Source organism: Lissotriton helveticus, chromosome 3_1 (assembly GCF_964261635.1).
Source record: "Lissotriton helveticus chromosome 3_1, aLisHel1.1, whole genome shotgun sequence".
Taxonomy (NCBI): domain Eukaryota; kingdom Metazoa; phylum Chordata; class Amphibia; order Caudata; family Salamandridae; genus Lissotriton; species Lissotriton helveticus.
Window position 1 is genome coordinate 328,276,061 of NC_136061.1, and position 15,169 is coordinate 328,291,229.

At 47.5% G+C, this 15,169-nt stretch overlaps 2 protein-coding genes across 14 annotated transcripts in view; one reads left to right on the top strand and one right to left on the bottom strand.

Annotated features, from left to right (window-relative positions):
- The window catches only part of SPATA22 (spermatogenesis associated 22), a 1,667,071-nt gene that overhangs the window by 1,144,209 nt on the left and 507,693 nt on the right, over positions 1–15,169 (bottom strand). The gene's annotated exons all lie outside the window — the stretch shown is intronic.
- Positions 1,840–3,144, top strand: LOC144822423 (uncharacterized). The gene has a single exon (XM_078679923.1). The coding sequence runs from the start codon at positions 1,840–1,842 to the stop codon at positions 3,142–3,144; it is 1,305 nt and encodes a 434-aa protein (XP_078536049.1).

A 15,169-nucleotide genomic window follows, 5' to 3' on the forward strand; every position in this document is an offset into this window, starting at 1 on the left:
CACTCGGACACTGGGTATACTGTCGGAGTTTATTTATTACACGTCCTTCTCCTTACACGTTCGTCAGCTAACTGCCGTCCCCAGTCCCTGGCTCCTCCCTTTCCGCCCGCCCTCGTTCTCCCTCGCAAAACACACAAGATGATGGACGGAATGTTGCACAATGGCAAAACATTCACCCCCACTCACAGATCTGGGTTTAATCCATCGTTATTTTGCTCACCAAGCCACCCCAGTTCAGACATGGCCATATGCAAATCAGTCTTGACCCTGTGCCTCATGGGAACAGTCCAGTCCGAACTGCCAAGCCATGTCTTCCCTGGACCGGAATCAAGCATCCTAGGACCGGTTTCTGGCTATCAGCCGTCTTCAACCAAGATAGCTTGATTCCAGTGGCTTAGTGAGCACGGGACCCACGTCTGGGAATACCCTTCCCACATAGGGTGAACAGCAAAACACACAAGATGATGGACGGAATGTTGCACAATGGCAAAACATTCACCCCCAGTCAGAGATCTGGGTTTAATCCATCGATATTATGCTCACCAAGCCACCCCAGTTCAGATATGGACATATGCAAATCAGTCTTGACCCTGTGCCTCATGGGAACAGTCCAGCCCGAACTGCCAAGCCATGTCTTCCCTAGACCAGATTCAAGCATCCTGGGACTGTTTCTGGCTATCAGCCATCTTCAGCCAGGATAGCTTGATTCCAGTAGCTTAGTGAGCACGGGACCCACGTCTGGGCATACCCTTCCCACATAGGGTGAACAGCAAAACACACAAGATGATGGACCGAATGTTGCACAATGGCAAAACATTCACCCCCAGTCACAGATCTGGGTTTAATCCATCGTTATTTTGCTCACCAAGCCACCCCAGTTCAGACATGGCCATATGCAAATCAGTCTTGACCCTGTGCCTCATGGGAACAGTCCAGCCCGAACTGCCAAGCCATGTCTTCCCTGGACCGCAATCAAGCATCCTAGGACCGGTTTCTGGCTATCAGCCGTCTTCAGGCAGGATAGCTTGATTCCAGTGGCTTAGTGAGCATGGGACCCACGTCTGGGCATACCCTTCCCACATAGGGTGAACAGCAAAACACACAAGATGATGGACGGAATGTTGCACAATGGCAAAACATTCACCCCCAGTCACAGATCTGGGTTTAATCCATCGTTATTTTGCTCACCAAGCCACCCCAGTTCAGACATGGCCATATGCAAATCAGCCTTGACCTTGTGCCTCATGGGAACAGTCCAGCCCGAACTGCCAAGCCATGTCTTCCCTGGACCGGTTTCAAGCATCCTAGGACCGGTTTCTGGCTATCAGCCGTCTTCAGCCAGGATAGCTTGATTCCAGTGGCTTAGTGGGACCCACGTCTGGGCATACCCTTCCCACGTAGGGTGAACAGCAAAACACACAAGATGCAAATCAGTCCTGGCTGAAGACGGCTGATAGCCAGAAACCGGTCCTAGGATGCTTCATTCCAGTCCAGGGAATACATGACTTGGCAGTTCGGGCTGGACTGTTCCCATGAGAAGGCATTCGATCGTGTCTCCCATGAGTTCATGGAGAGGGTACTGCATGGGTTTGGGCTGGGGGAGCGCTTCTGCGGTTGCGTTAAAGTAATGTATAAAGACATCTTCAGTTCAGTCATTGTAAATGGTTTAAAACAGACCCCTTTCCTATCAGGTCTGGAGTAAGACAAGGCTGCCCGCTCTCGCCACCTCTGTTTGTTTTGGTTATAGAACTTCTCGCTGAGTACATCAGGAAGAACCCAAACATCAGAGGGATCCAGACACCCGGCGACGCGAAGAAGGAGGTCAAGTGTTCGCTGTACATGGACGATGTCACCCTCTTCTGCGCGGATGGAGAATCAGTCAAATCCCTGCTGGAGGCGTGCACAGACTTCGGCAAGGCATATGGGGCGAAAATCAACGTGGACAAGTCGCAGGCCAAACTCTTCGGGCGATGGGACCTCTGCAACGAGCCTCTCCCCTTCCCCATCGAGGCAGGACTGATGAAGATCCTCGGCATCTGGTTTGGAGAACCAAGGGCAGCAGCGAAGAGCTGGAACGAGTGCTTGGCCAAGGTGAAGCAGAAACTGGGTCTCTGGAGCCTGAGAAACCTGAGTATTGAAGGGAAGGCTCTGGTGCTCAGGAACGACGCCCTGCCCGTGCTGCAGTATGTGACACAGGCCTGGCCACTCCTGGCCAATGTAGCACGGGCCATCAACAGCAAGGTGTTCCATTTTGTCTGGCACTCAAAGATGGACAGGGTGAAACGGTCGGTCATGCACAAGGAACACCGCAAAGGGGGGAAGGCAGTCCCCGACATCCCAACGATCCTCAGGGCTTTCTTTGTGTGTGGCTGCGTCCGAATAACCCTGTTAAATGTGAACAAGGACCACTCTGCCTACAAAGTCTTCCGCTTTTTCCTCCTCTCGGTGTGGAGACGGCTGGGATGGGATAAGTGGGAAAATGCAGTGACTTTCAACTGGGACCTCCCATGGTACTACAGGGAGGTGGAAAAGTTTGTGGGTGAATTGGGGCTGAACTGTGTCAGTCCTTGCCTTTGGAAGCCCAAGACAATCCGCAAACTGCTCAGGACCAGGGACACCACCGAACCAGTGAGCGACCTGCCACCAGCAACGGCAACGCACGTGTGGGGGAATGTATCCTCCCCAAGCCTGACAAACAGACACAAGGACATAGCATGGATGACTGTGAAGGGGGGCCTGCCAGTGAGGTCCTTCATGCACAGCAGAGGCCTGTGCCCACACAGGAACTGCCCAAGGGGATGTCCCGCAGAGGAATCTGCACACCATCTCTTCTGGACCTGCCCTTTTGCCCAGAGACTAAGGGCTGCCTTACGACAAGAACTGCTAGCCCTCATCCCCCACGAAAACATTACTGAACAGTCCATGATGTACGGGCTGTTTCCGGGGACACACACAGAGGAAGCTATCCAGGGGTGCTGGAGGCTCCTCTGCTGTATTAAGGACATTCTCCTGTTCGCCAGGACCCGCCTGGTGACCAATGGAGAGGTGGTGAACCGAGAAGGGTGCCGCAGGATGGTGCTCAGCCTGCTTAGAGACTATGCAGCCATGGACAAGCAGAAAAGTGAGGAAGGGGAAGATCTGTAACAAACCCCCCACCACCCCACTGGACTCTTTAAAGTGGCCCCATTAAAAACTGCAAACGCTATCTGCAGACATTTCTGAACCCCAAACTGATGACTTGTAAATGTTTAAATGCATTGATAAAAAAGTTAAAGTGGACTGCCTTACCTAAGGGGGAGGTACCACTTCCTTGAAAACTATGTATCGCAATCTTTTAAGCACTTAATAAAAGTCTTTGCCCCAAAACTAAAAAAAAAAAAAAAAAACTGTCCTAGGATGCTTGATTCCAGTCCAGGGAATACATGACTTGGCAGTTCGGGCTGGACTGTTCCCATGAGGCACAGGGCCAAGACTGATTTGCATATGGTCATGTCTGAACTGGGGTGGCTTGGTGAGCACAATAACGATGGATTAAACTCAGATCTGTGACTGGGGGTGAATGTTTTGCCATTGTGCAACAGTCTGTCCATCATCTTGTGTGTTTTGCTGTTCACCCTATGTGGGAAGGGTATGCCCAGACGTGGGTCCCGTGCTCACTAAGCCACCGGAGTCAAGCTATCCTGGCTGAAGACGGCTGATAGCCAGAAACCGGTCCTAGGATGCTTGATTCCAGTCCAGGTAATACATGACTTGGCAATTTGGGCTGGACTGTTCCGATGAGGCAGAGGGCCAAGACTAATTTGCATATGGTCATGCCTGAACTGGGGTGGCTTGGTGAGCAAAATAACGATGGATTAAACCCAGATCTGTGACTGGGGGTGAATGTTTTGCCATTGTGCAACATTCCGTCCATCATCTTGTGTGTTTTGCTCGTTCTCCCTCAGGCAGGTCCTAGTGCCCCGTGCGTGTGCGCACATCGTTACATCTCCCCGCTCTGTAAATAAAACAAGAACCCAACAATGTATCAACATCTTTTTCTTTCACATCGCTGAAGATCGCCACTTACAGTTCTTCAATTAGGCGAGACAGTTTTCTAATGGTCCGTCTGGGGCGCAACTGAGGATCAGGGATATCTCGCTCGGGCTCATCAGGAGTCCGCATCAATACCTGACTGCTGCTGAGCAGTGTCTCATGTTCATTGTTCTCAACTAGTGATTCAGTTAATAGTTCTTTTACGCTAGGGCTGCACTTCTTAAAGTGTGTCACATTCTGGGTGACTCTTCTTCCGTCTGTTTCCGCGGTGATCAATGTTCCCTTCTGTTTCACAACTTTCAACGGAGTCTCATGATACTTGCAGTCAGTCTTTCTGTGCTGCTCTTGCCGCGCCAACACCCAGTCTCCCTCCCGAATTTCAGCGTGAGAGGCATTTCGACGTTCATCTGCATATCCCTTCATCTTTTCCTTCTTTAACTTGTCCACGGCCGCAATTTCCTCATGGTCAGAATCCGGATATGGTTCACTCACCGGGACATTCATCATGGGCAGTCTGGTGCGCACTGGCCGGCCTAGCATGAGGGTGGCTGGACATTTGCCCGTGGTGGAGTGGGGTGTGTTTCGGTAGGCATGTAGCACTTCATTGAGCGCTATCTGTATGCTCTTTCTAGTGAGCTACACCTGCTGAATGGCTTTCTTGACCGTGGCCATGAAGCGTTCAACCATTCCATTCGCCTGCGGCCAGAGTAGTGTGATTTTCCGGTGTTTAAAGTTTAGGTGGTGAGCGAACTCGGCGAAGTCTTGGCTATTGAATGGGGGCCCATTATCAGATTTTACCACTTGAGGAATGCCCCACGCAGCTAAGACTTCATCTAGAATTGGTATGGCGCTGGAGGCTTTGGTGGATGTGCAGAGTTGTGCAATGGGGAATCTGGAATAGTAAACAGCAAAGCTCTCGCAACCACAAAACAGTATAAAAAATACAAGACAATAATGCAATAACGTAGCAGAAAGCAGCAGATCTCTAAGTTCGTGTTCTTTTTCAAACGGATGTTTATTGGATCCACAATCAGCCGACACGTGTTTCGTCGTGTTAAAGTGGAGTCAACACGACTCCTCAGGGCTGGTATAAAGACCCAGGCATCTATGGGTTGATGCGACAAGTGATTTAAAGTTGATAGAAGGATCCTGTAAGTATATCGACGGGTATATCAATATCTTAAATGATCAGAGAACCCAAGTTCGGGTTCTGAGCTGTATTTCACACAGCTATATTAGTGCTTAAAATCAATGTTGTTCGTTAATTCCGAAATGAGACTAAACACGTGTGCGTACCGGGAGGGGATCCGATTAGTAACATTTAGGGCTGGTTCTTAGTTTGGAATCTCCATAGGTAAACGAACTAAGGATCGGTATCCCTCCTCTGTGTGTTCCCGGTCGCCGTGTTCCAAAGACGGACCAATCTGGAATATTCGTCCATGATGACCAGGACATATTGCCCCGACTTGAACGGCTCAAAGAAATCAACAGCGATGTGTTGCCAGACGCCATCCGGCAGTGGAGACATTTGCAGCGGTGCAGGGGGATCTGGACGGCTCACCAGCTGACATTGTGGGCAATCTTTCAACGTTATTTCCATCATTAGATCCAGTGTTGGAAACCAGACCCGCTCTCGGAGTGCTCTTTTCGTGGCTACTATGCCCCTGTGTCCTCCATGGGCTAAATTGATGACCCATTGTCTTAGCTGTTTTGGACTCACAATTCGAGTGTCTCTTAGGATGAGACCATTTGCTGCTATTGACAGTTCATTATGGACGTGTTTGAACGCGGTCATTTCTTGGTCATTGCTCTGCACACCTGGTCCATTGGTTTCTGAATGTCGCCAGCTATTGGTCTGTATGCAGCGTTTGACTTCCTGCAGGGTGACGTCTGACTGTGTTGCCTCACAGATCGCTTCCAGCGGAACAGCAGGGGGTCTAGCCTGATCTACCACGCAATGGATGTATTCGTCCGCTATCGACCGTTTGGATTTGCTGGTCCGAGTTGGGTGTCTGGACATGTAGTCGGCAGGGTTTGCCGCTTTCCCCGGCTTGTGTACAATGGTGTACGTGTATTCTTGTAACCTAAGGCCCCATCTCTCTATTCGTGGCGGCATCTTGGCTCGAGGGTTTCCAAAAATTGTGATCAGAGCTTGATGGTCGGTGACCAAGGTGAAATGCTTTCCAAAGATGAAAATGTGGAAGTGTTCACAGGCCCAGACGACAGCTAGACTTTCCTTTTCTAGCTGGGAGTATGCCCTCTCCGTATCTGTGAGACTCCGACTGGCATACGCTACGATGTGACGTTGATCTTCATCTCTGTCATACTGTGCTAGAATGGCTCCTAACCCCACAGGGCTGGCATCCACGGTTATTTCTGTCTTCTTTTTTGGGTTGAAGTAGGCCATGTTTTCAGCAGACTCCACGGCTTTCTTGATGTCTCTGAAGGCACGTTCACATTGAGTGGACCACTGAAATGGCTGCCCCTGTTTAGTGAGAGTTCTCAGGGGGTGACTTATTGTGGCGTAGTCTTGTATGTACCTGGAGCAGTAGCTGGCCATGCCCAGGAACGATCGTACATCTCCAACGTCTCCTGGGCTCGGTGTATCATTTAGCGCAGCTACTTTTTCGGGGTCCGGTTTCATGCCATTTCCAGAGAAGACGTGGCCGAAGAATTTCAGAGTTGGCTTATGAAATTCACACTTGTCCTGATTGACTGATTCAGCGTGAGGTTGGCTTCCATCAGGGCATGGCAGACCCGATCTAGCGCGGTATCATGTTCTTGAGCGGTGGCCCCATATACCAGGATGTCATCACTATAGTTCAATACATCGGGAACACGATGGATCGTTCTGCTAATCGCTTCCTGAAAGATTTCCGCAGCTGATGACACCGCGAAACTGAGTCTTTTGTATCTGAACAGCCCTAAATGTTTTGAGAATGTCGTGATGTATCGAGATCGCTCATGCAACTCCAGTTGGTGGTATCCTTTGTTAAGGTCCAATTTTGAAAATATTTTGGCTCCATTGAGTGACGTGATCATGTCACTGATGTGGGGGCCTGGGTGCCTCTCCCTCTCTATCGCGGTGTTAGGCGCTCTCATGTCCACACTTAGATGGACTCGGTCCGTCTCTCCTTTCTTTGGAACTACTACAACCGGGGAGACCCAGGGTGTCGGTCCATCAGTTCTCTCTATGATGTCAGCCACGAGTAAGTCTTGGAGCTCCTTCTCCGCGGCTTCCTGTAAGTGAAATGGGATTTTCCGATGGTGTTGTGCCACTGGTGTGATTTGCTCGTTGATGTGGAGTCTAATTTGGCAGTTTCTCATCTTCCCGAGACCTTGGAAAAGCTTAGGGAACTTCTGAGTGATGTCTAGTTTGTCATCCACTTTGTATAGTATGTCCACCAGTCTTAGCCGTTCTGCATTGGGCAGGCTCAGTAAGCAGTCCGCCTCAGGCTCATCAATGACATGGATGTAGGCTTGGATGGTGCGATCTTGATATGATAGATCGGTCGGGAACTTCCCAAGACAGGGGAGTGGTTTCTTTGACATCCACGTATATACTCGCACATGGGCGTTGATCAATTTGGGTGGTGTCCTCATTCTTTGATATTCTGCTACAGGTATATATTTTAGCGACGCCCCACTGTCCAGCACAAACTTGGCATGGCGGGAACCAATTCTGATGTCTAGCCGTGGATATTCCTTTAGACGATCAGGATCCGCTATAAAACATATGTATTCGTTGCGGTCCTGTGAGATGGGTGATAGGGATCTTGACCCTCTTGATGACGACCGTCGAGATCGATGTGTTCGGCAGGAGCGACAGCTGGAGTGTGACGACCGAGTGGCTGAGTCTCGTCTATCCTGTACTGCCTCGACATGGTGACGGCTGCTTGAGGGACGATATTGCCTGGTAGGTTCTCGTTGATCATCCTGGTGGGGAGTTCCACACATGCTTTCGAAGTGGTTGTCTCTACCACACTTCCGGCATCTTTGACCTAGTGCTGGGCATGTGTCTGCATGTGGGAAATCATAGCCGCATCTGTAGCACTTTAGTTGTCGTTGTGATCTTTTCTTGTTGTGACTTGAGCTTCTGCGCCGACGACTTGAAGGGTGGTACTGTTTTTTGGATCTGGAGGAGCGCACTTGTGGTGGGGACCATCCATGCACTTGTCGAGACCTCATCCTGAACGCCTGCTCACGTTTCTCGCTTCTCCTGGCCTCCATCTTCTTCGCATGCTCGTCGGCTTGATCATCGACTCTCGTCATTTCCTCAATCTCATCTAGTGGGTAGCTTTTCTTAAGCAGTTTGCGTCTCAAGGGCTCTGACAAGCAGCCTTCTATAATTCTCAATCGGAGGGCATCCTCCGTGGGAAAATTATCAAAGTCACAATATCTTGCTAAACGTCTCAGACGTGTGATGAATACACTCATTTGCTCACCTTTCTCTTGGGATGCCAGGTTAAATGTATATCGCTCATAATCGACATTCTTCTTGTGCAAGAACTTGCGGTTGAGCGCTTCACAGACATTAGCGTATGAAGCAGCGGACGCAGCAGGCAACTCTTTTATGATCTTTCCAACTTCCTTGCCTACAAGGTTCCTGAGAGCGATCAGTCTAACCATTCTTGCCACCGCAAGCCCATACCCCCACCAGATTCAAGAGTGAGGGGCTCCGGGGGGCGCAGGAACAATACTCCCAACACACCCATGGGACCGGGCTCAGCGTTTTCTTAACGCGATCCAGACATCGCGGGATCCCGTTACTCAGACATGTACTGACAAAGTCCTTTCTGTTGGTTCTTTGATTGGATTTGCCACTGCTTGTTTTGGTATACTTCTTGCACTCACCAATGCTTGTTGACTTGTTTCCTTACACTCGCCAGTGCTTGTTGACTTGTTTCCTTACATACGCCAATGCTTGTTGGATATTTTCATTACACTCGCCAATGCTTGTTGACCTGTTTCCTTACACTCGCCAGTGCTTGTTTACTTTTCATTACACACGCCAATGCTTGTTAATTATTTTCATTACACTCGCCAATGCTTGTTGACCTGTTTCCTTACACTCGCCAGTGCTTGTTTATTTTTTTGTTATACTCGCCAATGCTTGTTTCTTTGGGCACCGTGCATTTACCAGTGCTTGATGGCTTTCGGGCTCTCTGCCTGACCCCAAGAAGGCCGCTGCCGATCCCTGACAGGGGATTGGACGAACCGCCTGACTCCAAGATGGCCGCCGCGAGAATCTCGTGGACGTCGAGATTTGGCCTTCTTCAGCCGGGGGCACGATACTTTCACTACAGCTCCCCTGCAACGATCGTCGGTGCCAGTCAACACTCACCCTCTCAGAAGGGCGTCGTCGCTGGAACACCAGGTGAGGAAAAGGGCACAGCAGGCAGCCTTCTATAATGATTACACCGCCGGGGTGGGCTCCCGGCGAGCAGGCAGATTTTTGGCGCTCTAACCCCAGGACGTGCCACACACACACGCGGTGCGGCGGGGTGAGCTCCGGGCAAGTAGACACACCTCCGGACAACTGGGGTAGGCTCCCAGCGCACGATGAAGCTCGCGCAGTGACTCAGCTACCACGCGGTCACCGGCCCCACAATACTAGATGCCTACTCAATGGCTGGGCTTCCAGGGACGTGCGCCGACAGGGTTAGCCGTCCTCCTCACGCCGCAGGTTCCGTGGCTACCCTCGTCGCCAGATGTAGTGTCCTTGCAGCCACAGACACTCGGACACTGGGTATACTGTCGGAGCTTATTTATTACACGTGCTTCTCCTTACACTTTCGTCGGCTAACTGCTGTCCCCAGTCCCTGGCTCCTCCTTTTCCGCCCGCCCTCGTTCTCCCTCAGACAGGTCCTAGTGCCCCGTGCGTGTGCGCACATAGTTACAGTTGGATCGCTTCTTTTTTTGCTTCCTCTGAAGAAAGGCGTGCCACAGTCTTCCTTCTTGAGTTCGACCTTGTTTAATGTGTACATGCGACCGCTGAAGGAAGACATCAAATGCTATCAGTTTTCCATTATCTCACAATGACATGCAGCTTGTCATCACACTGTCACAGATTTCTTCCCACATCGCCTCTTCCCTATGCCTCTGCCTTGCAGGGCTAGCCAGGTGAATGGATTTGAATTTCCTTAAGCTCAATACAGGGGAGACCGAGGTTCTGACCTTGGGCAATTATTCAAACATCTGGTCCACTGCATGGTGGCCTAAGGAGCTGGGCCCATAACCTGTTCCCAAACCCAAGCTTAAAAACCTTGGCATTTGGTTAGATGAAAAACTGTCTTTTGACAGCCAAATAATTGCAGTGGCAGGAAAAGGCTTTGGATTGCTCAAAATGTTGACAAAAATCTTGTGTCTATTGCCAGATTAGGCAAAAAATATTAGTCCAGGCCCTGATTGTGTCTAGGCTCGACTATTGTTATTTTTTTATTTTAATGTCCCGCAGTGTCGGATTAAGAGACTACAAAGAGTGCAGAACCTGCCAAAGCATGCGTCGACTGGGGATGTGCTTAAGAAGCTTCAATGGCTTCCAGTGAAGCAGAGTACTTCTTGTGTTATTGTTACAAGGTATTTCCAACAAAGGTCTGTAGTACCTTCAATCTTTTGTTAGACCACATATTCCTACGAGGAATTTGAGATCGGAAGGGGCTTTGTTGGCAAGTGTTCTCCAAGTAAAAAAATTGCACTTAGGTAGGTGGGAGTTCTTTCAGCTATTTAGTGCTGAAATTGTGGAATGCTCCTTCACTGATGGTTCGCCATGCCCAGCCGGAATGTCTCTTCAGAAAAATACTCAAAACCTGTTTTTGTAGCTCAGGTTCTATGGGGGACACCTCATATGAGGTAACTGCGCCTTTTAGAAACTGCATTATCATTATTTTTTTATAAATATTTTTATTAACAAGAGCTCAAGTTACAATACAGTAATATAAGTGACAATAGCAAAGATTATGGAGTCATAAAATTACAATATCTGCATATTAGAAACTACATCCTTAATATTATTCAGTACGAAGAACCAACTAGTTTGGGTAGAAAATAGTAAATTGTGGCCTGTAACTCGCAGACCCAATAAGCCGAAGAGATTGGCACTAGAAATACAGTATTACGTAAGCATACGAACTGTGCCTCTATTTGAAAATTGAGCATGCGGTCTCCACCAATAAAGCAAACTTAGAACAGAGGTCCACAAAGAACAGCCTAGTACCAGGTTTCAGGTAGCAAAGACGATACTTAATACGTTTGCTGGCAGGCAAAAGGCCTCCAATTGACACTGCTTAATCTCAACACATGCAGACATAGCGTCTGTGATTGGAAGTGGAATTTGCCACCCGGCTACAAAAGTCTATTGTGTTTGGGAGGGGACAAAGGGACCAAGATGGTTCCAAAATATTGTCGTACCAAATTCTCCTTGTCGTATCTGGGGCAATAGGAATAATCTGTGCTTGATGCTCTTGCTCCTTCTGCAGGACCTTGGAAACCAGAAAGAAGAACTTTTTGAATTTCCTTAAGCTCAATACAGGGGAGACCGAGGTTCTGACCTTGGGCAATTATTCAAACATCTGGTCCACTGCATGGTGGCCTAAGGAGCTGGGCCCATAACCTGTTCCCAAACCCAAGCTTAAAAACCTTTGCATTTGGTTCGATGAAAAACTGTCTTTTGACAGCCAAATAATTGCAGTGGCAGGAAAAGGCTTTGGATTGCTCAAAATGTTGACAAAACTCGTGTCTATTGCCAGATTAGGCAAAAAATATTAGTCCAGGCCCTGATTGTGTCTAGGCTCGACTATTGTCATTTTTTTATTTTAATGTCCCGCAGTGTCGGATTAAGAGACTACAAAGAGTGCAGAACTTGCCAAAGCGTGCGTCGACTGGGGATGTGCTTAAGAAGCTTCAATGGCTTCCAGAGAAGCAGAGTACTTCTTGTGTTATTGTTACAAGGTATTTCCAACAAAGTTCTTACCCATTCACCCACAGCAAACACCCGTTTTCCCTTTTTCAAATTGTCATTATGTCTGCACACATATTTGTCCTGGTACTGTTTGACCTTATGGTTTAGATTTGTTTTATAAACTTTCCGTGAACGATTCTTATACATCCAAGCAGGGGAAACTCTTGTACCTGGTTGCCTGCCCTTGAGTAGAATGAATGGGGTCTCCTTTGTAACAGAATGGGGGGGTGGTACGGTAACTCCACAACATTTCTTTTATCGTTTCTTTACAATCCCCTCCGCTGTTTTCAGTTAATTAAATGCATTGCTTCAAAGCACGGTTGAATCTCTGGACAAAACCATTTTCGCTGGGATTATAAACCACAGTGGTATGGTGAGAAATGCCCATTCTGGACAGATAAGACTTGAATGCTTCTGCAACAAATTGGGGTCCATTGCCCGTAACTAAAGTATTAGGACAACACTCCCTGTGAAAAATTTGATAGTAAAACTCAATTATGTTTGCCGTTTTGATTTCTCCAGAAAAAGCCACTTCTGTCCAATTGGAATAGTAATCAACAAATACCAAAGCAAATTTGTTGGTTATGCCTTTGGCCGAAAAAGGTCCACATTTATCCATGACCACCCTTTCCCACGGTTTGTTTGGAAAATTGATAGAAACAATGGGAGATTCCTCAACACGGTGAGATGTATCACTACACATCCCCCTAGATGCTCCTCATCTCTGTCCATCCCCGGCCACCAAAAGGTTTCTCTAGCTTTCCTTTTCACGCCAGACATACTACTATGTCCCTCATGCAGTAACTTTAGGAGTCTGTAACGTAAACTTTCTGGTACTACCAACCTACCATTTCTGCCCAACACATCGTTCACGACTGAAAGTTCTGTCCAAACAGTTGAGAACTCACCAAATTTTTCCTTGAGGAGAGAACTGGGATTTAAAGCATTAAACAATTCAATCATTACACCCTTAATTGTGACGTTTTCCACCACAGCGGATTTCCATTCTTTTTTTTTTTTATATATATGTTTTATTATTTTTGGAACCAAACAACAGACAACACAGCAGGTGCTTTCCAGTCAGAGTCCGTCGACTATGGCCAACAAAAGTTACAAGTAGCAATGTTACAAAGCAGAGAGTGGTACGTTCGTTCTCCCTACCCCTCTTAGTGTTGTCTACCCCCGTGGTAGTGATGAACCCCCTACCCCCTTGGCGGTTCAGTCAGAATGCAATATTTTTGTGTCTACCTCCCCCGTCTCTAGGTGATAGTAATTCAGCCGCGAATTTCTATTCTTCAACAGAAATGGCACCCTCACAAGACTCAGACACAGTCGCCACTACACAGTCATCATTAGAATCTTCTTCCTCATCTCCACACACTAGAGTGATAAACAGTGTGCATTGAAATTGCGACTGCCCGGAACATACCTCAATGAAAAATCATACCCCTGAAGTCTGTACCACCATTTCGCAATCCTGGGAGCTGCTTTTCCAGCACCCTTGGTAGTGAACAAATCAATAAGTGGTTTATGATCTGACCTGACCACGAAATGGGTTCCCCCGATGTAAGTTTTAAAATAGTTCAACCCCCCACAGAGCTTCTTTCTCAAAGACAGAATAAGTAGCCTCCGCACCCTTAAGGGTGCGGAATGCAAAGGCCACTACTCGTTCTTGCCCTAAATGTTTTTGCAGAAGCACATCTCCTCAACTGTATGCACTAGCATCCACCACAATCATACCATGATCCGATGGATTAAAGGGTTTTAATGCTACAGCTTTCACAATTTGTTTTTTTCTTTTTATTTGTTTTCTTTTTATTTAGAATGTTTTATACAGCGCGAACAAGATCCTTGCGGATATCAGAGCGCTTTACAGTGAACAAAGTTGATTATAACAAATGAATAGTAAGGCACAATATAGAGAACAAGCATAGGATAGATAAAATAAAACACACGCAAGTCGTAAAAATACCAAAGCATGGGATCATAGTTGTTCCAAGAACATAAACAGAGAGTCTCGGAAGAGAAGTGTTCAGGGCCGGGGAGAGTGGTCAAGTAAATTTTGCTATGAGAAGAAGAACAGAAGTTACTTACCTGTAAACTGTGGTTCTCCAGTATCGGTGTCTTTCATAGATTCACATGCTTGAATAATTCCCCGTCGTCGAAGTGGGAGTCACACGGTACATATCATAGTAGTAAGAAAACATATATACATAATATGTATATAAAATATACATATATACATATATAAATATAAATATATATATTTTAAAAAATAATATTCATAATGATAATATTTCACAGTATGTATAATTTAAAATAAGTCTTGAAGTACCATATAACAAAATGAGCACAAAGTTTTAAAGTAGCATAGAACACAATTAGGCCCATAGAAAGCATTGAAGGAGAGCTCACTTTAGTAACATATCTAAGTCATTATAATAGTCCACATTCCAGCCAATCAGGCTACAGCACCCTCTAGAACCTTCTCCTCAGAAGCTCAAGCCCTCAGATTTTCATAGCACCAAAGTGACCAAGTGCAAGAGAAGAGAGCCTCTGAGGGGAGGAAGGGAGGGTCGCATGTGAATTTATGAAAGACACCAATCCTGGAGAACCACAGTTTACAGGTAAATAACTTCTATTCTTCTCCAGTATTAGGGGTGTCTTTCATAGATTCACATGCTTGAATAAGAGTAGCAAGCAGTAAGCCATAATAAGTATCATAAAAGGCAAAGAGGAAAGTTGCAGTGCATAAAACATACCGGCAACATTGCATAACGTGAATATAACCTTTTATGATAGGAGGCGGGAAGCAACAGAGGCTCACCTTATTTGAAGAGGTTTCGAAGCACCGCCTGACCCACAGCAGTGTCCACAGCATTGACTGCCTCCAGACAGTAGTGCCTTGTGAACGTGTGTCTGCTGGACCATGTTGCCGCCCTGCAGATCTGATGTATCGGCACTCCAGCAAAGAGGGCAGTGGAGGATGCAACAGCCCTCGTTGAGTGTGCTCGCACCGGAGCAGAAAGAGGCTTGCCAGCCCGTTGATGGCAGAAAGAGATGGTAGAAGAAATCCACCTAGCAATGGATTGTTTAGTGACTGGATGTCCCTTGCGCATTCGGCCATAGGCCACAAACAGCTGGTCTGATTTGGGAAAGGAAGCAGTACACTGAATA